Source organism: Ammospiza caudacuta, chromosome 8, assembly GCF_027887145.1.
Source record: "Ammospiza caudacuta isolate bAmmCau1 chromosome 8, bAmmCau1.pri, whole genome shotgun sequence".
Taxonomy (NCBI): domain Eukaryota; kingdom Metazoa; phylum Chordata; class Aves; order Passeriformes; family Passerellidae; genus Ammospiza; species Ammospiza caudacuta.
In genome coordinates this window covers 36,388,398-36,412,055 of record NC_080600.1, presented here as the reverse complement: position 1 = coordinate 36,412,055, position 23,658 = coordinate 36,388,398, and the positions used below count along the sequence as shown (strand labels likewise).

Genomic DNA, 23,658 nt, shown 5'->3' with positions numbered 1-23,658 from the left:
TCTAATTCTTTTATATTCACATATTGTATAATTGGATACTTAATATTTTCCTCACACCCTTGACTGGGGAATACTTCCTTCATTTACTAAAGTTTTGTTGTTTTTTTTTTTTTGTGTGTGTGTGTGTGTATGCACATAGTTATTCTGCTTTGCCTTGGGCTGTAGTCGTGTTTCCTTGATGGATGAATGGCTTTCTGTGTGGATAATTTGTATATCAGTTTGTAAAACATTTTCAGATCCTTTGGGAAGGAAAAGGTATTACACAAATCTTGGATAATGGATGCATGTATTATTGTACAACTGTCTGATGCCTTTCATTATGTAACATCTGCAGTGATGAGCAGGCTCTTAGCACAAAGTTCTGTGGCAGCCCCATTTCATATTGCAGTAACAGCATGGAAAAAAGCTCAGTTGTCCATTTTCACAAAAAACCTCTTCTCCTTCCCTTTGATGTAGTCATAAGTCTTTTGGCATGCTAAGATCTGCTCTATCCAATGACTGCTAATCAGAAATAAAAGTATTGAACAGAGAACAGGCACTGCTGTTCTCCATTGTTTCCCCTCAGTGTTTTAAAGCATCCTAGAATTATGGTGGCCAGTGAAATTATCATTTTTAAACCCAAAGTGTGCAATGTTAGAAGATTTTTGTAATTTTCAGCATAATTTAAGTGCATGTAGTCATATCTCTGTTTCAAAGGAAAACAATTCTCAACAGAAATTTGGTGTTTAATCCCTGTCAGCATCATGAGGGTTGTTGGTTTACTTGTACAGTGAATTGGAGCTGGATGGAAAATACTTCAGAGGAAAATCAGCCTACAAAAATGAATTTTGATCAAAAGAGTCAGAGGAATTATATTGATTTTTACAAGATTTTAGAATAGGAGAAGATAATAATTTCTATTGGTATTAGGATGTTTTCTCTCCGGCTCAAATGAATTTAAGCATTCAATCTGGGTGATTTTTAGTAGTAAGTGCCTAATCTGTGGAGGCTCTGTTTAACATCCCACTTGCTTCCTGCATCCCTCATGGTTAAATATCTGAATCTGACAAGTCTTCCAGGAGCAGCAAGGAGATCTTGGATTCCTGAATAGGCCAATTGCATTTTTGTGAGCTGTGATTCAGGTCATAACCTGGGCCTGCATATTAATCTCAGTTCTTTATCAGTTGTTCACCACTGATAGGGGATCTTCCATTTGCTGTCACAGAATATCCATGCAGATGAAGTTCTTTGAGGAACAGCCGTGTGACAACCATCAAGGAGAAAAAGAAATCAGCCTCTCATTTGTGGTTTTAACCATGAGGCTACTGTAGTGATCTTTTTGCTTTTTCTAGAAATATTTCTGCTGTGTACCTATATTAATAGGTTAAAAGAAGAATTCGGAGTTCCCGGACCAGTCAGTTGTTGACCAAATTTGAATTTATTTAATCTGTAAAATGTTGACAGATTTGAAAATATATGGTTACACAATATTTCTGGATTCATATATTTTACTAGAAATATTCATTAGGAGTATTTTAAAGGTGTGAACCTTAATTTTTTTTTAACTGTACAGGCTGGTCTTGACTACAAATTGTACTATTTTCTCCCTCAGTTTCAGATGTGTCTTCTTAAGAGTTACAAAGTAAGCTGAAAGCTTTTACATGCAAACTCTGCTGTAACAGATTTTCATGGGTGAGGAGCTCTTAGAGTAACTTTTGCCCAGTTAAAGATACAGTGCAATGGTCAGAGTATGGGAAATGCCTGTTTCAAAATCTAAGATCTAGTCTTGCCTCTTCCCAGCCTATTCTATGATTTGTATAACTGCTTTCTTGAGTAAAAATAGTGTTAGTGATTAGCAAGAGTAGTTCTATATTGTATTATTATTTATATTGTAGCTGTTTCATGTTAGTGAATTGCTTGTGAGGTCTGGATCTTTTGCTGGAAGCTGCCATAAGGATTTAAATTCCATTAATACATTTGGATAGAGTTGGCCCATGGAGACTTTGGGAGTAGGACAGGCTTGCCCTTTGAACTTTGAACTATTGTTGGAATATGCTGTTTGTTGGATAATGAGAGTTATTTTCGTCTGTACTTGGTCTTGTTCTCTGTACTTTCATTGACATATTTGCATGTGTATTTTAATAAGTCTTGTAACTTTCCTGCTGGAATATATTTGCATTTATTTGTATTAACTCAGTGTTTGCATTGATTGTTTTATCTAAAACAAGACAAGGAGAGAAAAACATGAGTACAATTTATTCACAAAGAAAATAGCTTTTCACTGAAGCAGGTGTTAGAATTAAATATGTTTCTACATACAGAAGGTGCCTGGAATTTTCCCTCTATCAAAGAATTTCTTAAGAAGCAAAGTTCAAATATTCAGTTGTTTAAAGTCATAATTTAAAAAGCATTCTGCACAAAACCACAATCTGTTTTTCAGCTTTATGTGACTCATAGTGGTTTTCTTCTGGAGGACTATCTTTAGTTTTTGCAAGCCCACAAATCCACTTAAAACACAAGTGAGGAACAATCATCTTAACTTTTCTTGGATTTTGGTGACATTTGTTTGATTTTTAAATTCACCTTTATAATTTCAAGGATTTTTTTTTTAGCCTGGTTGCCAGAGCTTTAAAATGAATCAGAAATCCATAATCAGAGTTTATTAATAAGATTTGATTTGAAAAAGCTATTGACAAACTCTCAAGCCATGACCTTGCAGCTTTCATACAGTCATCAGCTGGACTGCACAGGGGCTGTGGGAGATGTCATGAGAGTCTTTTCCCCTCAGTTTTAAGAGCCTGAGTGCTGAAAATCTTGGCTAGATGTGATTGGCAGTCTTAATCTCAACTACAGAATGAAAGAATGACAGAATAACCTGAGTGGGGAGGGACCCACAAGGATGATGAAATCCATCTCTGGGCCCTTCATGAACCATCCCCAGGAGTCACACTGTGTGCTCTAGAGGATTGAGGAGATTGTCTAAACTCTTCTTGGACTCTGCCTGACTTAGTGCTCTACCAATTGACTTGATCATAAAAAAACCCAGACATTCTTTGTAGGAATGGCTCAGCTGGATGTAAAGGGTATAAGTGGCTTCTTATTTTTATGGGAATGCTTTTAAATAGGAAGTATTTACACCTTCACTGCAATTGCACAGTAAAGAGAGCCATATAAAACACAGAAAACAAAACTGATGTGGGTTTGTTCTTTGAAACTCCACCACTGGAGCAGCAGCAGAACCAAAGCTGTCTGCCAGAGCAAGGGCCAGGACCTGCACTGTGCCACTAATGCTCTTCTTTGTGGTGGCTGCTGCAGAGCAGCATCTGCTGACACCGAGCAGTGAAATCTCTTCATCACCAGGGCTTTATCACCACCAGGTTTTCTGTCTGTCTGCAGCTCCCAGCCCCTGTCCCAGGGCTCTGCAGGGATTAACACCTGGCACACCTGGCAGCCTTTGGCACCTGGCACCAACATCACCTGAAGGCTGACGGGCCAGGAGAGTGAAACCCCGCTAGGGTTCCTTCAGGGACAAAAGGGACAATTGCCCTTGCATGTGGCATCCTGTGCTGTGTTCTTTTTTCACATATGTCTGGCCCCTTTACTTTTTAAACAGTTTCCTGGCTTTCTGTCCAAAATTTTTACTGCACATTAGTCTGCTGTGTCAACAGAACATATGTGTAGTTGAGTCATGGTGTGCTGCAAGCTGCAATGATTGGATAATGCTCTGATGGAGCTGATATTCAGCTTATGTGGAAGATAAAATAATCATGTTGTGTTTTGACTCATGCACCCAAATCTCATGTGAGAAGATGGAGGAAGTTACAAAGAGTCTGTAACATAAAATTGCCATTGAAAGGTGGATTAATGTAAAGGAAATGATCCAGACCATAATTCTATGGCTTTCTGCAGCTATTTTACCCAAGGCTTAGGTGCTTTCCCTGGTGATACCATGAGGTGTTTGGGTGAAAATGGGACAAGGACCACCATAAACACCATACAATTTAATTGCATGAACCATATGGCAGCAGTTTCAGTACCAGCCTCCAGTTTCAAAGATATGTCCTATTAATGGCTGAAAAATGTCTGTTCCTTTAAACAGCCCAGTCAAACAACTTTTAAGCAGTAATTTGCAAAAAAAGTCCTAAATAAAAGTTGGTGTGGGCATTAGTGAAAACTGGTGAATTGATTAAATATCACCAAAGCATCAATACTATAAACCAATGAACCAACATTCAGAATTATTGATGAAAGCTAAGAATGAGTGCTGTAAATAAGAGTATTAGCCTTGATTTTAGGAAGCTTTAAATAAGAATCATTGTGTATACAGCCAATTCCCAAAGACTTTCCCCAAAAATACTTTTTTTCCCATAATTGTAATTGATTTATGAAAACCCAACCCAGCACGCACAACCTCTGTGAAGCTTGTGCTGCATATCTCAGTCCATTAGAGTGATAAAACCTCACAGTGAATATATTGCTGATGAATAACCAAGCTTCAGCTAAATGACTGCTGATGTCTTTTTCTTTCTTGATTAACAGTGGAACTCCATCACAATGGGTCTTATTGAAAACAAGCTAAAAGTAATTTTGATTGAAACATGCCTATTCAAACCCTAAATCATTAGAGTTCTTCAGCTTTGATGAGGGCCCAATAATTAGCTGAGTAGCAATAGACCTGTGCCATAAACAGCATGAATCAGAACATGTCTGCTTCTAAGACTTATTATTTGTATTACTGTAGCACCTAGAGGCCACAGGCAAAATCTGAGTCTCCCTGTGTTACACATTGCTCAGAGCAAACAAGACCCCAGGTCCTAAAGAATGCAGCCCAAACGAAGGCAGTGAAGGCTGCTCTGTGGAAGTAAAGCAGGGCAATAGGCATGGGAGTGCACAGGATGTCATCTTTGCTGCCCTTTTTGCTTTTTCTTTGCATGGTGCAAATGTTAAACAAAATGAGACAGCAGCAGAGGGCAAGGAAGTAAAGGGACAGGGCTGACAGCAGCTGGGATGGGAAATTATGAGAGAGAAAATAGATATGTAAAAGGGAGATAAATAGATCTGTAAGAAGAAATGGTGTCAAGAGAAGCACAGGAACTCAGGATTCTGATGTTGATTCCTGAGCTGAGAGAAAGCAGCTGTGCAGTGTGAACAGTCTTGTACTTGGGTCTCATGCAGGGGGCTGTGTTGGCCCTCAGTGTTTTGCTGGAGAGGGATCATAAAGTCAGCAACAAGAAGAGATTGAGTCAGTTAATTTAGAGAGTTCTCCTACTCCAGGCATCAATCATGTCACTCCAGATATACTTTTAGACAATAATCAAAGATTATTTTCATTCTTTGCTAGCACCTTTTAAGCACTTGAACATAGTTTCCATATCAGCCCCCAGTTTTCTTTCCTTAAGACTAACTAATTCAGGTTATTTTCTGTTTTCCTTTAGAGCATGTGCTTGCCACACTTCTGATTTTCCTTGCTACATGTCTGTGCTGCTGTGCACTCCCTGGCCTTGTCTCCTGTATTCAACAGCTGCCCTGCCAGCACTGGCAGGAGCAAATGAAAATTATGCTGGAAAAATAGTTTTGTGGATATTTTAGTTTTATTTAGATGATATTATTCTCTACCAGATGAAACTGTCCTGGAAGACAGTGCTGGAAGCCCCTGTGAGTCAATCTAGGTGACATTCACTGCTCTCCTGCTGACAGGCTTGTTAGCCTGTTAAATAAAGAAATTAGGTTTGTTTGACATGATAAACTCTTGACAAATTAATGGTGGCTATTAGTCATCATCTAGTTTTTGTCCAGACGCTTGCAAAGTTAATTTCCTTAGTTTTTTTTGTGCCTCTTGACTGGTGGAAGAGTCAACACAGCAATGGGTGATAGTGGAAGGTGGAAACAGTTCTCTCTGTTCTGTGGCTGCCTGGTGTGTAGTTCCTCAGTCCCATGTCATCTTCCTGTCCCTTTTGAAACAGTTCCCACCACAGGCTGAAATCTTAGATCTCTGTCACTGCTATTAATTATGCTCACCATCCAGTCAGAATCGACCTTTCTTGTAAAGTTTGATGAAAAATATATTAAAAATGATCAAAAGCTCCTCTCACTATGTGCTGACAGCTTTCCTTCTACCTCTCAGGCTCCCGAGACCCAGGCTGACTGAGAGTGCTGGGGCTCTCTCCTGCCATCCACACGTTCCCATCCCAGTGCTCCATCTCCTGCATGGACACAGTCCTGTGCTCTCCTCCTCCTGAGTGATGGGGCTTGAAACCAACCAGAATTACCAGGCAGCCCAGCCCAAGCCTGGGTGTTCCACCTGCCTGGGTTTGAGGTTCTTTTCTCTTACAAAGACTTGTGTTCACTATGTCTTGAGTCAGCATCTGTCTTCACAGTTCAGCCATTTACTTCTTGATGGTTACAATCAAACTGGAGATGGTCTCCTTCATTCATCCTTACATAGAACACCCCTTGAAGCGACCTGATGATATGGACACAGGCTAAACTGGATCCCTATGGTCTCCCCTGATGTTCCCATTTTTCCCAGTTCCGTATCAGGACCTCCTGTGCTAAGTTCAGCTAAAACCGTCCTTGGAACCCCTTTCAAAACCTTGGGCTTTACAAAATGAGTGTCTTGGCGCAAACCAGGGTTGTGATGCCCCATGCCGAGCCTCCCAGTCCGGGGCTGGCAACATTCCTTCCGCAGAGCCGGGGATGCGCCTTTGGCCGCTCGCTGCTGAAGCGCCTGGCGGGGCTGGACAGCGGCGGGGCAGCTCCTGCCCTGCCGGCGAGTCCGGCGCTCCCTGGCACCAGAAGCGTTTCAGCAAGCGAGCAGCGTAGCCGCTCTCCTTCACCCTTTCCTCCCCTTTATCCCCTCTGCTGTTTCCAGCAGCAGCGGCGGGGCCGGTCCCGGCGGGGCGGTCGCGGGGCGGTCTCGGCGGCGCGGCCGCAGCCGGCAGCGACGCCCCCGTGGCGGGGGCGCGGATGGTCTCTCCCGGGCCGGCGGGAGCGGCTGTGACACCTGCTGGCGGCGGCGGGCCGGCCCACGCGGGCGGAGCGGGGGGAGCGGGGCGGGCGGGCGCAGCGTGCCCGCTCGGGGCGCTCCGCGGCCGCGGTGCCCGGCGCTGCTGCGCGGCCGCCCCCGGTGCGGGGCACGGCGGGGCCGGGCGCCCCCTGAGCTCCGGCGCGCCGGGCACTGCGGTAGCGGCGCTGCCGCGGCGGCGGCTCCGCGCCCCCCGCCCGTCCTCCTCTTTCTCCTCCTCCTCCTCCTCCTCCGCCGCGCCACTTCCAGGGGAGGCTGGTGTCATGCGGCTGGCGCCGAGGGAGGGGTGCCCGGGGCCGCAGCAGCAGTGAGAGGCGCCGCGCCGAGCCCCTGCGATGACAGCCATGAAGGAGCAGCCGGCGCACCCGGGCGGCAGGGGGAACCCGCCGCCGCCGCAGCCCGACCAGGTGCGACCCGCGGCGGGAGGCGCCGAGGGGCCGGGGATGGACGGGGATGGACGGGGAGGGGGCGGCCGCCGTCCCGGAGAAGTTGTGCGGAGCTGGAGAAAAGTGTGCGGGAGGCAGACGGGGGACAGGGGCGCCCTCGGGGCGGTTCGGCCGGGGGAAACAGGGAGCCCCGCGGAGCTGCCTCGGGAATGCGCTGGGGCCGCCCGGAGGGGACCCAGCCCGGTCCGGACCCGCACCAGGGCTGGGATGTCGGTCAGCAGCGGCTCCCGCAGTAGTTTGCGCTCCGCTTCCCCGCGAGTTGCGGCGGGGGAGCCGCTCGGTGCGGGGGATGCTGCCCCGGCCGCGGGAGCCGCGGTGGCACCGCGGGAGCGGCCGGGCTGGCCGGAGGTGCGGGGCGCTCCTCATCGCCGCCCGCTCCGCTCGGAGCGGCCCCGAGGCCGGGGAGGTTCCCCGGGGGGATTCTGGCAGCGGCCGGGCGGCGGTCACGTCCCCTTGGCCCGGCGGTGCCGCCCCGTGGGCCGGCGGGGCTGGGGCTGGCGGGATGCTCTCGGTACCGGTGTCTCTCGGCACCGGCTCGCCTCGGGTCTCGGGCGGCGTATGAGACATGGTACCGGGGAGGAGCCGAACTTGGATGTCATCCTCACAAAATCGAAGTTTTCATCACCAGATCGCTGCGCCCGATGCTCCCGGGCGGCGGGATCGAAGGCACCGGGAGGGATGGGGCTGTGCCCGGGGGAGCCTCCAGCAGCCGGGGCGGGGCGGGGGTCGTGCCGGAGCCGGAGCATCCCTCCTGCCCTCGGTACCGGCGGGAGAGCCCCCCGGCAGCGCTCAGCTCTCCCTCTCCCCCTTTAAGCCACCTTAAAATACGCCAACTCCAGCGGAGGGGGTTTTGCACATCATCATATTGTCCGTGCGCGCCGCTTTTGGTTCGGAACTCCGGCTCGCTGAACGGGCTGGCAGGACGTGGGCAGCTGCATTTCACGTTTTCATTCTTTGCCACATCCATCCAAAGCTGAGCTTTCCTTCGGCACACTGGCATTGGGTGAAAAGCGGCAGCAGTGGAAGCTGCTGGGCTCAGATCTGCTTTAGCCAGCCCCGGTCCCCAGTCCTGCAAGCACAGCCAGGCTGCACGCTCAGTCTGTCCAGAATCACTGAACCCATTCATTTAAATAAATTTATGCTCTGCTCCCTGCTCAAAAAATGTATGCACTATGGCACATTTTCGTGTAATGCTGGTAAAATAATCCATTTGATCCTTCTTGAATAAATTAATTGCCTAAGTTACATGATCTGAAATAGATGGGTAACTTCCTTCAGTGCTTAAATAGTAGAATTTATGGAAAAGTGAAGATCATTTTAAATAGGCTCAGAGGTTCATGGAGCTCATAAATTTCAAGGACATTGTTTTCCTTTAGAGGGATACTGCTATTAGATGTAATAAAAAGTACTTGAACTTAACCAATCTCTATTTCTTTATATTCAATTCAGAGGTGTTGAATTGGCAATTGTTGTTGGAGGTGGAAATCTTTTCAAAGTAGGATTAATATTGTATGAAAAAAATTACCAGTTTGACTCCTTTTTTAGGTTGTAATGAGGAACAGCAGTAAGATATCAATTTAAAGCACACTAAATATTAAGAGTTTAATCCTAAATATAGAAATACGACTGCCTGAGTGCTCTGGAGTTTCAGCCTCTCTCAGTGGTGGATGTGGCAGCCACTGGTTTGTCTGTGGGCCTGGCTGAATGAAGTGTAGGTGGGAAGTGCAGTATTTTTGGATTGGGTTTTTCAGACCAAGTTTGATTATCTTGATTAGAGTTGATGTTGAATCAGCTTTGGTTGCCTGTTGTCTTAGGTGCCAGGGATATCATGCAATATGTAATAGCATGGCATGCAAAAGGTTGCTTTTAGTGGATAGCAAGTCTTTCTATGGGTTGAATGCCGACCATAAGCACAGAGGTCTGAATCCTGCAGTGGGCTCAGTGCAGAATGAGGCCAGGATTGTGGGTGTCCATCCCTGCACCTCTGCAGCAGCCAAGGTCCATGGGATACACTCAGCTCTGGGCAGGGCTGGACCAGAGCCTGTGTCTAACTTCAGGTTTGTGCTGGAAACCATCCTTAGTGCAGCACTGGGATGTGGCTGTGATCCTGACAAAAGAATATTACAGTTTCAAAGCTTTTTGTTGGCTTTTCAGTGTTGCAGTTGCAGAGTTGGTACTGTGATGAGCATTGGGGGAGGAAGAAAAGGGGTTCAAATGTTCACTCTGCTTTTTCCACACCCCACAGCACTCTCATGGGCTTGCTCATATGGACAATGCATCCTTCTTGGGGCCTTCAATAAATCCATCTGTGTGTACTCACATTTCACATTGCATGTTAGTGAGCTCGTGTGAACTTGTAGTATCTCTGCATTTGACACCTGGAATTTATTGACCTATTTATAACAAGGAGGTGTCTGCTCTGAGAAGGGTTTCCTGAGGCAGCAGGGCCAGCGCATCTTTTCTGGCAGAGAAGTAGAAAGTCCTAGAAAAAAAAAGAAGTTATACCAAGATCTTCTAAGTGTAAATCTCTTCCTTGATCGCAAAGACTTTTCTGAGAGCAGTCATACCAAAGGTGAAGCATTTCTGGTAAATGTATAGGCTTGTGACCCTAGATGGGATTTCAAATCACAGCAGGCTAATGCTGGGATTCTCCACTTTAAATAAAAGCTTGGATTGACTGACTGAAGCATCCACAGCCACCTTATGAATAATTGGATACAATTTCATATCCAACACTTCCTCTGATAGTACTTTTAAACCAAGGCTCCCCTGGGACAAGGCATCCAATAACAACTTCCATTAACAGTGCTAATGATATTTTGGCATTGGGTTTGATAAATTAGCCAGATTTATTTTCACCTTGCTGCTGAATGATGAGTCATATTTATTGCAAAAATTACAGTTTTACGTTCAGGTGATATATCTGCAGAAAGGAAAACAGCTGTAAATTATCTGTATTTCTGGAATGCTCTGTCCAAGTGCTCAGCACTGTGACAGGAGTTAATGTGGCTCCTTCAGTTCCCCTTAGAGGACAGAAATGAGTGTTTTTCATCTTGTAGCTCTTAAGAACTGTCTTGGGGTCTTGGACAATGATGTTTAGTGATCTTTTTTAGAAGGCACAACAGTTTGGTAGTCAGTGGACACAACATATTTGAAAAATATAATGTACCTGAATGACTTGCTAGGTGATGAATGTTTCTGTCTTTGCAGATGAAAAACTGAGATAATTCCTCTAGGTATTACCTTTGTGAGGCTTCAGTCTGTTTACAAGAAGCCAGATGATCTACACCACCTGGTGCTACTTGCTGTTCTTTGTGTGTGCAGAACACAGACCTTTGAAATTTATAATCATTTTCTCCCGAGCCTCTTTTACTCTCCCAACCTGATGTCTTTTTGAAATTGATTTTAAAGCAATTTTTGGTTTATTTGTTTTTGTTTTGATTTTGGATTTTGTTTGTTTTGTTTTTGATTTTTTACTGTATATAATTTTAGAATCTACTACATTATTCTTCTTAAAACAGGCAAGGTCAAATCAGATGCTGTGTTGTACTAAATCGGGACATTATTTGGTAAGCATTTAAATGACATGTTTAGTAAAAAACCAAGGACAACTGGCTACTGTTTGATTGTCTTAATTTCAAGAGTTGACTTTTTCTGCCTCAGGACCAGTTTTGGTGGTCACCAGACAAGTGGCACATTCTAAAATTATCTGAATAAAAGACAATTATCTGTGTTTTGTTTTTTCAGTGACTAAAGCCAAAATATTTTTTTTTTTAATGTCTGTCTTCGTTGCTTTTTGTCTTTTCCCAAAACCAGATTGATCTTGTAGTGGAAAAAACACTGATGGATGGCTCTGTCTGTCCAGAGCAATATTCAGCTTAATGAGGTTTTATCAAGGTGAAAGGGCTCTCCCTTGCCCCAGTCAGGTCAGTTTGAGCTTGGTGGGTCAGGAGGAAACCTGAACTCTTAATCACATACACACATCAGTTCCAGTCCTTGAAAGATTCAGTCAGGTGGCCAAATTCATGTCCCCCCCTCCTGTTTGTGAGCAGAGCTGGCTTCAGGCTGAAATAAGAAATCCAGTTGTACATAATCCAAAGTGACTTTGCAGTTTTCCTGCTTACCAGCCTGGTGGAACTTTTACCTTGCTTTGTTGTGGCTCTTTACCCAACTTACTGCTTTCAACAAGGTTCAATACAATGTCACAAACAGTAGGTAAGAAAAGCCAATAGTAGTGGTGAAATAAGGTTATATTATTATGCCCTGAATATTTCATAAAGAGTTATTATTTGAATATTAGCAAAAACTTTTAAATTCTTGTTCTTACACCCTATAGAGGCCACGCTGTGTCTGTGCTGGATCCAGCAAGGGGGATGACAGGCTTGCAGTACCTGTTGACTGTGTGGCCAGCTTCACAAGAAGCTCATGGGAAAATGTGTTACCTGTGGTGGTTTGTAATGTTGTTCAGGATTCAGATTCTAGAGGAAGGCACAGGATGTGTCATCTTTCAGATAGTACATGTGGCCTTTACTCCCTTTCTCTTTGCCTGTGACTGTTTCCATGTAGTTCAGCCGTGTACTGGTGCTGGTGATTGGCACAAAAAGCCTGAAGCTTGTCTTCCACCTTCACTGTGGTTCTTGTCTTCTGCTCTGAGCTCTGTGGGGCAGGGGTGAGCAGGATCTGGTTTTGGTGAGGTGTTCCTGATGGTAATTGAGGGGCATCATTGTCTCTGACACCTGGCACCTGCTCTGAGTGTGTGCACAATCTCAGGGAGCTTGTGCTACACACGTTTTTCAGGGTCTGCAGAGCTCATGTGTAGTTATGATATTTTCTGAAAAATTCCTTTGCCAGGATTTTTCTCCTGAGAAGCTGAGAAGCCTCAGAGGAAAAGAAAAACAAAAATGACTGCTGCTGTGGAATGCAACAGGTGCATCTTTGATTTTGGGAGTCAGGAGCTTTTATCACCATTCCATTCCTTTCCTTTCAAGCCTTCTGATGAAATACTTTCTTCTATTCTTTTAGTATAGTTTTAATATAATATATATATATATAATAAAATAATAAAACAGCCTTCTGAAACATGGAGTCAAGATTTTCATCTCTTCCCTCGTCCTGGGACCCCTGTGAACACCACCACACACATGGGGGTATTTCTCTGTACCCCTCAAATTCACAAGTGGTGAGTGTCCAACAAGGGTCAGAAACTCACTTTCCTAATGCAGAAAACTTCACCAAGATCCTTCCAGTCCTTTATCCAGCCTCTGCCCTGGGGCACAAACCTAAATGATCTCTTCTGATGGACACAGGGCAGGGTGGTCATGCTGGTGCTCTCTTGCCCTTGGTACCCTCCCCTCATAGTTGTGATTCCTTTTTGCAGTGTGCCTTGCTTTCAGAACAGCATGTGGGAACTTGGGCAGCATCATACAGCAACTGAATTTCCAGCATGCAGAGCCCTCTGCTTGCAGGTGGATTAAAGGGATTATCTAATGCAGTAAATCAAAAACCGTAAAACAGAGCAATCTTTTTGGCTCTTCTGTGTTAGAAAGAATTGCAGGCGTGCTGTAGGTTACATAGTAGCCTCAGATATTTGAACATACCTATTGTATTAGCTATTTTTTGAAACCCTATCTGTGTTTTTTTTCCAGCATCTTCCAATTGAAAGTATTGCTTCAGGCAAACTATTTTGACAATTAACAAGAGGGAGGAACTCTTTAAGGAAACAGTGATGCTGTTTCATGTTATTCTTAAATTTGAAACCCATCATTTTATCACTTTTTAATAACTTGGAGGCATTTGGATATCATATGCATATGTTAGTGGCACACAAATGTGACCACAGACTCTCTTTCCGTGGTGATAGTAAATAATGCAATAAATGATCCCTAGAGGGGGTATCATTGTTGTGTTGTTGTGTTTTGTTGTGTTGTTTTGGCTTTTTTTTTTAAATAACTAATAGAGTTTTGAAATTTTTCTGACCTATGGAAGGACTTGTAGGTGTGCAAATTTGCATTTCACATATTTTACTTTCTTTAGCATTGCATCTCAAGACACAGGTAGTCTCACCTGTGTCCTGCCAGCAGGTACCTGTAACTTGTTGGCACTGTCTTTGTGGGTCTTACAGGACCTGTGTCACATTTCAAGTGGATGCATTAGTCACAAAATCTCAGATATTTCAAACTCTGTCCCTTTCCACTTTAATCATGCACTTCTTTTCCGCTTCACTCAGCTGCATCGAATGATGTCCGTGAATATATGATAGTAAAAAGAACAATGCTGATGGTGACTGATGATGATAAATTACTGTATTTATCCATTAGGAAGGACATTGGATGACCTACAGATCTGAGGCTGAAGCAAAGAGACCTTTTTTTAATCTTTCTTAACACTGCTGGCAACAGCCACATAACTTATTATGTGTTATTTATGTAGAGAATCTGTAAATAGTTTTGACCAGTTCCAAGATAAAATAGATAAGATAAAACCCCTCTGGCGTTTGCAGGATATTGCCTAAGAAAATCAATTAGGGAGTATTAAACAATGTGATAATTTAAGGAAAATAATGATTCTATAAAAGCTTTTGGGGGCATATTTTAGACTGCCTGGGGCAGTATTTGCAATTTGCAGTTCCTTTGGAGAGGAAAGAAAAGCATTTGTAGCTTTCAAAAAAAACAAAGCGGGCCAATATTGAAGTTTCATTTTTGAGAATATGGAGAGAATTCCAATTGCCAATGGGAAAACTTGAGTGAAGTGCTGGGCAAGTGCAAGGAAGTAAATCAAACACTGCCAGTGTGAGTGATCATTCATCCCCAGTGTTTGTTCTCTCTGCCCCTGGCAGTGCAGAGACTGCCGACCTCCTTTCCCCCTTTTCCATCCTAAGGCTTCAGAGCCCGGCTAAATCAAAGCATTTAAGACATATTGGGGGAGTTCTTCAGAACAAGGGTTTGAGCATAATCCCAGCTAATTATGAGTGATGGTGTGCTGCAGTTTTGAGTCTTAAGGAAGAGCTGCTCAAATCAGTGGTCTAATAACAATTCTAAATAAAGATGTAATTGCTCTAAGTCAGTGCAGTTCCAGAAGAGTCCCTTGGCCTGCAGGACGTTGCAGTTGGGTAAGCATGTGGTGGCATTTTAGTGTGGATCAAAAACAGTGAACAAATCCTGAGTGACCCTGATGAATTTTGTCTTGCACCTTGGAGCAGTTTCAGAGTTGGATTCCCTTGGGATGAAGTTAAAGAAGTTAAAGGAGCACCTGTGGGTGCACCAGCTCCCAGTGGTTATTGGATCAGACTGGAGCTGGTCCATGAAATACAGCAGGTGTGCAAATCAGGTTCTTAACTATGGGAATAAATCACACCAGACTCCATTTTCTTCATGCAAGAAAAACCCTTTTTTATTCACATAACTCATTTTTATACAGTTTTACAGACTTCATGTGTGACTCCAATTGGTTGATAGCTTTCTTGCCAATTACTTTATTGGTTAGTAATTAGTAATTGGTTAGTATTTTACTTGTCAATCAAGTCTCTCTTTTCTTAAATTGTTTATATATTTTCTTCACTGGTTCTCATGGGATAGATTTAATGTTTATGCAGGTGTTAGTTGTTTTTCACCCAGGAATAGATTGCTATTGGACTGTTCACACCAGGATTGCTTTCACATAGCAACTTGCAAAGTGCCAGCATGCCAGGCCGGCCACTGATCTGACAGAGCAGGCCTGATTTTATGAGGCCTTTTATAATTTTTCTACCTTTTTGCAACACTTAACAGGTATGGCTTGGCAGTTCTGCTGTTCTCTCTTTGCTACACAAATTTAACAAATACAGCAGCTGATCAATACATTCATATGTAAAAGCAGCTCTATGATTTTGGTTTCTTTTTTTCACTTGGCTTAGGCCTGATACAGTTACATTGTATGACTTTGTTTTTTTTCATTGCAACACTGGATCAGTTTCTTACGTGTTTGTTGGTATTTGTTTGCTATTTTCCAAACATACCAGTGTTCATTGCCTCCCCAGTCAAGACAGAAATATACTGACATGAATAAGTGAGTTACAGGTGGTGGAGAGGTCTCAGTTTCACTGAGATGCTCATGAGGACCACTCAGAATCTGAAATAGATAGCAGGAAACAAAAGGATTGTTTATAGTAGTGCATAAACAAAGGGTTTATAGAGGAGGTTTATAGATCATATGATCTTCTGCAACTGAGATTTTTTTTCCTAGCTCTGCATAGAGAGATGCATCTGAAAGGGCTCCACTATCTTGAAAGAGAATGGAGATTATGAAATTGGAGGTTAAAAGCCCTTGTTCTCTTCTTGACTGGTTGCAAAATTTCTGTGTGATTTAGGTAGGTCCTTGAAGGCTGCAATTTCAGAAATAATGTCAGTGTTTGAGCTGTGTTATTGTTTTGGGAATTTGAAATGTCGGAGTTGCCTGTGATGGACCTCCAGTACACGTTTAGGGGAAGCTGACTGCCTTTAAAAATGTTTCTGATCAATGCCATAGAGAGGGGCTCACACGTGCTGCTCTGTTAGTAACACAGTGCCTCACTGATATTCGTGCACTTTTCTGAGAAAAACACCAAGATTTAGGAGCAGCCTCACAATCCAGAGGAGCTGCAGGAAGGTTGGTGTTGTTGGTAGTTGTCTAAGAGTCTGGATTTGTGCCCTTTAGGCAGGAACCTGAGATGATATGAAATATAATGGTCACAGTGGTTATCATTTAGGGTGCAGTTGCTGCTCCCAAAATGTTGCAATTCCATGTGTCTGTGTTTGCTGTGCCAGTGGAGCAGCCCCACAGGTGTCTGGGATAACACATCCTGAGGGGTTTTGGTATTTGGTTATTACTCACCCTCAAGACCATCTATGCAACCTGGAAATGCCAGGAGGAAGATTTTCTGTTTATTTCAATACAGATTGTGTCTGTGAATGGAGTCTCACATGAGAAAATTTTTGTGGGGACTGTATTAGAAAATCAGTTTAATCTCATTTTCTTTTACTATCCCTTCTCCATCCATTATTCCAGGAAAATGGTAAATAAAGAGCATACCTAGGAATGTTGGGTATGATCCAGTCGAGCTTTCAGTGATTATCTCTGAAGTGGCTCATGGTGCTAAAAGCAGCATTTTATCTGCATAATTCTATGATTTTGGGTAGAATTAGTATTACCTGTTTATCTAACCCAGCAGATTTGGGCTGTAAATTCCTCCTCAGTTCTTGCTGCCAGCACAATCCAGTGTGACTGAGCTGAGCAGGATGGAGTCTTAATCACTCACCTATTTTTCTGTGATCTGTGGATGCTGAGGACCCAGCACTGAGTGTTGCTTTCACGCCACTGTGAAAGCACTTCCATCATTTCTAGGAACTTGAACTTGCACTGGTAATAAGGAGGAGAGGAGCAGCACATCAAAACTGCCAGCAAATTGCAACAAACCTGAGAGGAACAGGGTTGTATTTTTTTGCCTGTGTTTTGCTTAGTGTGCTCAAGTAGAGCATGGAGTAATGAGGCACGGTCACATTTACATGGAAACACTTTCCCTAATGAGGGGAATGGTGTTATCTGTTTTACTGTAGTGGATTTCCATTAAAAGCAGAACTTCAGCACATCCACCATCTGAAATGTGGGCTGGGACAAGCTTGGTGGAAACAAGGCACATGAATAGGAGGGATGGGATGGATGAGGTGGAAATCTCTGGCTGTGACCAGTTAAGGGAGAAAACAGACACAGTGTGAGAAATCCCTGCCAGGTGCTGCTCTGCATTGCAATCGAGTGCCTGATCTTGCACAAATCATAACAAGAAACAATAGGTGCATAAAATGGAAAAAGGAGAGTGAAATAAGGAGCATATTTTTCAAGGCAGGCAATTTAACCCTTGGGATAGAAATGCTGAGGTAAGCTTTGAACTCTGCACCTTTTGATGTCTTGAAATGAAAAATGCTTTCCAGAAAGATGCCCAAGCAAAAATTTTGGCCCTTGGGTAAAGGTGGTATCCCAAGGAAATGTAATGGGATGCAGTGTACAGGAGATGGAATGATGGGGATGCCTTGGTGAATCAGTGAATTACTGGGAGTTTTACTGTTGTTGATGGTCGATAGAAATGAACTCCTACGAGATACAAAAACAAACCTTTATTACAATCATCTCTCTTTTTTTCACCCCCTTTCTGCTGCTTGACAATGATGGAAAGTGCCTCCTTTCCTTTTTATGTGCTACTGTAAATCTTTGTTGCAACAGGAAAGAAATAATAGGTTATCTTACATCTGAGCTAAAGAGAACTTTTCCTGAAGAGCTGCAGACTGAAGTATGGAATTCTACTGATTTCCATGCAGCACTTGACAAAACTTAATATATATTTACTCTGGGGTCTGAAAGCTGCAGCTGTGACTGTGGAAAGGATTTCAAAGGCTGCACTTTGGCTGGATGTGGTCAGTATTCATCCATGACCTGGCATTAGCTCTCATGCCAGGACCTTGATCTGGCTGTAAGTGCTATGCCATTTTTTTTCTTTTTTTCTTTTTCTTTCTTTTTTTCTCCTTGAGAGTGCAAGAACTTGGGTTGTACAGCATCTTACTTGCTATAAAGATTTTGAGGAAAGGGCTTTATTTTTTTTTCCTCTTTCCTTTTTATCACGTATCCTTTTTATTGCAGTGAAAGCAACTTGATGTGTGTCTTCCTTGTGAATGTGCAGGATGGTGGTTGTATTCAAGCAGGCACAAAACCACAGCAACACTTGTTTGTTGGCTTTAGGAGGTCCATGTTGGGTTATGCACATGCAGTAGTGTCCACCCAGCTTCAGTGGAGTGACTCCATCTGTTTGGTGGGTCTCTTGTTCTGTACCTCAGGTTTTCCTCCCAGCAAGTCTTGTTTTACAGCTGGTGTGTTGGGATTACTCCTGAGACACTGCACATGGTAGGCAGCCAGAGTCTGTATTTAAAAGTATTTGTAGAAGCAACATTTAGTCACTGAAAATGAGTTAACTGGTTCTACAAAGGCTCTTGGATTTAGCTGACAGATTACTGAGAGGCTTTTGCCCTTAAGGAGTTTCTTGAGGTTCTTGGTGTGGAAAAAGCTCTGCTTTGAGATTAAATTATTCAGGTGTTTTTCAAAGTAATTAAGGCTTCTAGCATTTAATGTTTTATGTATGCAGGTTAAAAATGAAGGTTGATTAAATCCCAACAAAGGGAAGTTTATTCACAAACGATAGACAGTAATGTCTCTTTTGTGACTGGTGGAATGCTGTTGAGCCCACTTCATTACATTGAATATTGAACCATTATATTAGTGCCATTTTTTCTAAGTGATGGCGTTGTTAAAAAGCAGGCAGTAGAATTTGATGCAGTACAGCCCTGGCTGTGCTAAGTAGTGCAGAATACTTTTTTTCCTGTCAAGTATCTGATTTATAGACAATTTTTCAGTTTGTGTTTTTTGAAATGGCCAGGTGAGCTATACAAAACTCAGCAAGACCAGGAGGCAGGCCAAAGTAATGATTTTCTTGTTGGAAAGTAATAGACATGCCAGTATAGCATGTAATAACAGCAGGTTTTACAGAGTGCTGCAGAACAGTGGGAGTGTGAAACACACACTTTACATAAATTATCTGTGCTTGCATTTCTGCAGAGTTCTGGGGCACTGTGACTCATTCATACTTTCTTTTTGCTTGGTTTTTTTTCTTTTTTTTCCTTCTTTTTTCCAGTCATTGAGAGTATCAATGCATGAACTCCTTCAGCCTATTAAAAACTTTACCTATCTTGGCCCCTCTGGATTGAGTACCTTGTCCTTTGGATACCTGTACTTGCTGTTCAGGAATCAGTGAATGGTCTTTGAAATCCAGTAGCAAATCAGACCTCACTATTGCAGGTTCCAGTGTTGTCTCTCATTATTATCTCTCCTATCAGGAAAAAGAAAACAAAGAAACACCTAAGACACAAATTTAGAACATCCCCTATGTGCTGTGTCAGTGTGAGACAGCTCATCTGTGCAAGTATTTATTGATTATTCTGAGTCTGCTTTCTAAAGGGCTACTTCCATAATAACACTGAGGTTTTGTACTCTTCTGACAGTGTTCCTTGGTCATTGTGAAGATCTGGAGACATATTTTTTCTATAATTTTTTTTTGGTCCATAACTTTTACCCATAATTTTTGGATATTTTATGTGAGCACACAGAAAGGCACCTTGTCCTGCATGTCTTGTGTTTCCATTCCTGTACTCTCAGCCCATCCCATGCATTGTACCAGCTTGTTCCTCTGCCTGGGATCCTTCCAGTTTCTCTTTCACAGCTTCCAGTGAGGTCTGGGGCCTCTCCTAATAATTTCTGTAAAAAATAAAGAAACCAAAGTTGCTCAAAATTATCCGTGCAAAGCTTAGAAAGGGCAATGCATATTAGAAGAACCCGGGTTATTGAAGAGAGAGACATTTCAAGAGTGCAAATCCTTTAAATTTCTTGGACATTTGAGGCAAATCCATGAAAAACTAGTGAGTTATGTGAAGTATCTTAAGGAACCCTTCATCAGCTTCCACTGGTCCTGGAGAAAGCAAAGTAATAGGTGGTTTTTAATCAGCAAAGGTTTCACATTTTTGTTCTACAGAGATGGAAAGGTCCTGGTGATATGAATAGACTTTTTCTACACGGGAAAAGATTCTCCCTTTGTTTTTGCCCTACCTTGCATAAAGTTGTTTTGGCATTTTATTTTTATCGGGATTTTTTATTTTCATCCCATAAGAGAAAAGGAATGTTCCTATGGAGATAACATTTTCATGTTATGAAAGTGTTTTCAGTAGTAATTCTCCTGCAAGTCGACCTGGATGAACCAGTGACACTGCAATGCCCTTTCTGGTTTTTTTTCCCTTTTTTTTTGTGCTCAGTTTCATTGTTATTCCTGTCTCTGTGACTCTTTTTGCTACAAGAAAAATTCCTTGTCCATTACCATAGGGGCCCTTCATGCACTTTATGGATTTAGTTTTTAGTAATACTTACGAAAAATAAGTCTACTTTCTGATCATGCTGCAGTCTTCTGAGATTTGGAGGTGTCTGTGCCTTACCTAAAAGTGTTTGAAAACAGCTCTCACTTATCAAGATTAAACATCATTTGGGAAAAATCAGAAGTTAGTTGGCTTTTAAGATATTGCCTAAAGGCAATGCATTCAGCATGCAGCCTTCTCTGATGTACGGGAAGCACAGAATTTGTGTCTCCAGAAATTCACCTCAAGCATAAAACTTCTAAGGAAAAACAGGACTTGGAGGGTGACAAGAGGTTAATCTGGGTGAGGGTGAGTTGTTTTCACCAAGAAAAGCCTGTTCCTTTATGTACATCTGAAGGGCTCTTGGTACAGAGGCCCCCAGCTCTGAATCTGTCAGAGTCACTGAAATATCCCATATTTTAGTGTACAGGTTTGTGGAACCTTTCATTATTTCCCTTCAAAGCAGCTGCTGTTTTTTTGAGGGCTCAATTCTTCAGCTGCATGGCACCAAAGACTTTGTTTCTGTGGTTTTGTACTTCAGTAGTTGTAGTTCAATTCTAAGCATTTCTGAAAGTTTTGTTTATATTGTGACAGGGCTTCAATCGTCATCCAAGATGGAATTGCAATTGGAACATTAAGGGAAACAAAAGCATTTTTCTGCAGTCTAAATAGATAGGATAAGTATCAAGGGGATGGGAATTAATACTGTTATCTCCATTTTCCATTTTTCTGTCTCAGTTTTTCTAAAATGGCTGTGAATTGGTGTGATTTGACAAATCTACCAGCAGTTTGCATTGGCTGTCTCTGAAATGGGGAGAGAGTCTTTCCAGATGGACAAGCAGGGAGGGAAGAATGTTTCATTCTCTTGAAGTGATTAGATTTAAAAAAAATCACTACATGAAAAGAATATTTACAAACAATCCCATCAGATAGGAAAAAGAGGCAGCAAGTTTATGTATTAGGAAAGGAAGTAGCTGAGGGTATCTGTGTGATTTGCCTGGAAACATTTAACCAGAACCTTAGGATTATTTTCCTTGTGGCCTTTCTTGCTCAAGGACTTTTGGTGAGTATTAATAATTCTGTGCATATAATGAATTAATTTAATATCTTTAGCATACCATATAGTGATAACTTCAATCTGCTGCAGTCTGTGTTATAATTTTTTGTATATCCTGACTTGGAGAGTTGATCCTGAATCTACTGGATAAGTTCCAGTTGTTTGGGCCATGCCAAGTGTTGAGCTGCTGTGGTCCTGCTTTGCTGTAGTGCCACAAAACCTTGGGGGTCATACCCAAAGGATGGACCAGTGAAGGTGGATGCTGCCAAAAGTCTCTGGAAGCAGTAATTGGAAGATGAACCAGTTGGTACTTCTGACAAGGATTGTGAGTGCATTCATCCCATTTCAAGGCTATGACATTGACATTTTCTCTCCCTTTTTGGGTTTGTGCCCAAAAAGTCTTTGAAAAACTTGTAAAGAGTCTAATTCTGGAAGAAGCATAATGGTTTATTTTGGGTTTTATTATTTTGCCACTGACCAAGAGAAGCCTTTTTCTGCCTGGATTTATGATTTATGGACGCTTGTAAAAGTTATTATCTGCGCTTCCCCCATGGATTATTCATCTTTTTCTTTCAAAACACACTCACATTCCTGGAAGTTATCCTCGTGCTTGCAGTTGAACCTGCAAGTTTGGAGACATCAAATCACTTGTGATACTAAACCAAGCTGTAGCTGATGTAATGATACCTGCTTCCCAGGAGGGTTTGCATTTTGGGCAGTGAGCATTTGTGATGCAGTTTGAAATGATACAATGGTAGGTGCTTTGAAAATGTTCCCCAGCACTCTAGAAGGGCTCATAAACATGTAGCTGCTACTGGTGAGAGTTACTTAAGTTTTCATCTTGAGACATGTATTGTGTAAATTCAGCTGGAGATTTTATCGATATTATCTTGGATCTTAAGGAAGCTACTGGTAGCCCTGCTGCTCAGAGAGTAGCTGAGTTCTAATTCTCCATGCTGTGGCTTTGAAGAAGCCAGCCTTACAGGAGTTTCTGTGTTCTTACAAGACACTGAACTGGTGAAGCTGGATGTGATCCATATTAATCTTTGCTTCCAAGCAGTGCAGCTTACAGCAAAGAACCCTTTTCTCTAACACCCCTTGTCCTCTGCTGTATAAACCAGTTTTGGGAAGAGTAACAGAACAGTGATTAAAAAATTTAATCCAGTCATCCCCAGCCTCTGAACATTAAAATAAACCACCCAATCCCATTTTCCTTTTCAGAAATGTGGCGTAGTAAAGGCACCAGTTATCTGGATGTAATCTCCCTCTCACTGCTGTGCTGCTGGTCAGGATGAAGGGCTCCTGCAGTGGCATATGGGATTGGATAGTGATACACCCATGGAATAAAGAGAAACAAAATATTGCAACAGTTTGTGGTAGTTTTATAATGTTGTAGTCACAGATTGTAGACAAGGTGTTGGTAATTTAAAGGCTGGGAAGAGAGGTATGGTATGGATGGGCCACCCACTGTGCACCATGGCACAGACCAGGGCATGCAGAAAGCGAGTCAGGTCCTGTGAAACTGGGGTTGTACCAAAACCCTGTGTTATGATCCCACTTCTGACACCAATTTAATGTTATGATCCACCTCTGATACCAACTGATGCTAAGATCTGCTGGAATAATGTTAGTATCCCACTCCTGAAGTAATATTAGTGTCTGAACTAAAGTGCAAATGAGACCATATGCCCTTATGAGAAGGAGACTCAGGGGTGACCCTGTCACTCTCTACAGCACCTGGAAGGTGCCTGTGCTCAGGTGGGGTTGGGCTCTTTCTCCAGGCAGCACTGACAGAACCAGAGGTCAAAGTCTTAAACTGCACCAAGGGAAATATAGGTTGGATATTAGGAAAAGGTTTTGTATGGAAAGAGTGATGAAGTACTGGAATGGTCTGGCTGGGGAGGTGATGGAGCCACCATCCCTGGATGTGTTTAAAAAAAACCTGGATGTGGCACTGGGTGCCGTGGTTTGTTTAGGTATCAGGGCTGGGTTGGACTTGATGATCTTGAAGGTCTTTTCCAGCCTGGTGATTCTGTGATTCTATGGAGCTGTAGATGCTCATGGTGTGTGGTTTCAGCTCTCCTGGCCATTGGCAAAGCTGGGAAGAAAATCACACACTGAGCTTGCAAACACTTTGCTCTGGAGTGTGACTGATCAGCATTCAGAAATGCCAAATGCTCACAGCATCCACCCTGA

General features: G+C 42.9%; 1 protein-coding gene across 3 annotated transcripts in view; it reads left to right on the top strand.

Annotated features, from left to right (window-relative positions):
* Positions 1-7,334: 7,334 nt before the first annotated feature.
* DPP10 (dipeptidyl peptidase like 10) overlaps positions 7,335-23,658 on the top strand; it is a 245,255-nt gene continuing 228,931 nt past the window's right edge. For all 3 annotated transcript variants that reach the window (XM_058809979.1, XM_058809978.1, XM_058809977.1), the window contains exon 1: positions 7,335-7,410. In XM_058809979.1, the coding sequence (XP_058665962.1) occupies positions 7,339-7,410 (72 nt within the window). In that variant the 5' untranslated portion in view covers positions 7,335-7,338. The remainder of the gene's footprint in view (positions 7,411-23,658) is intronic.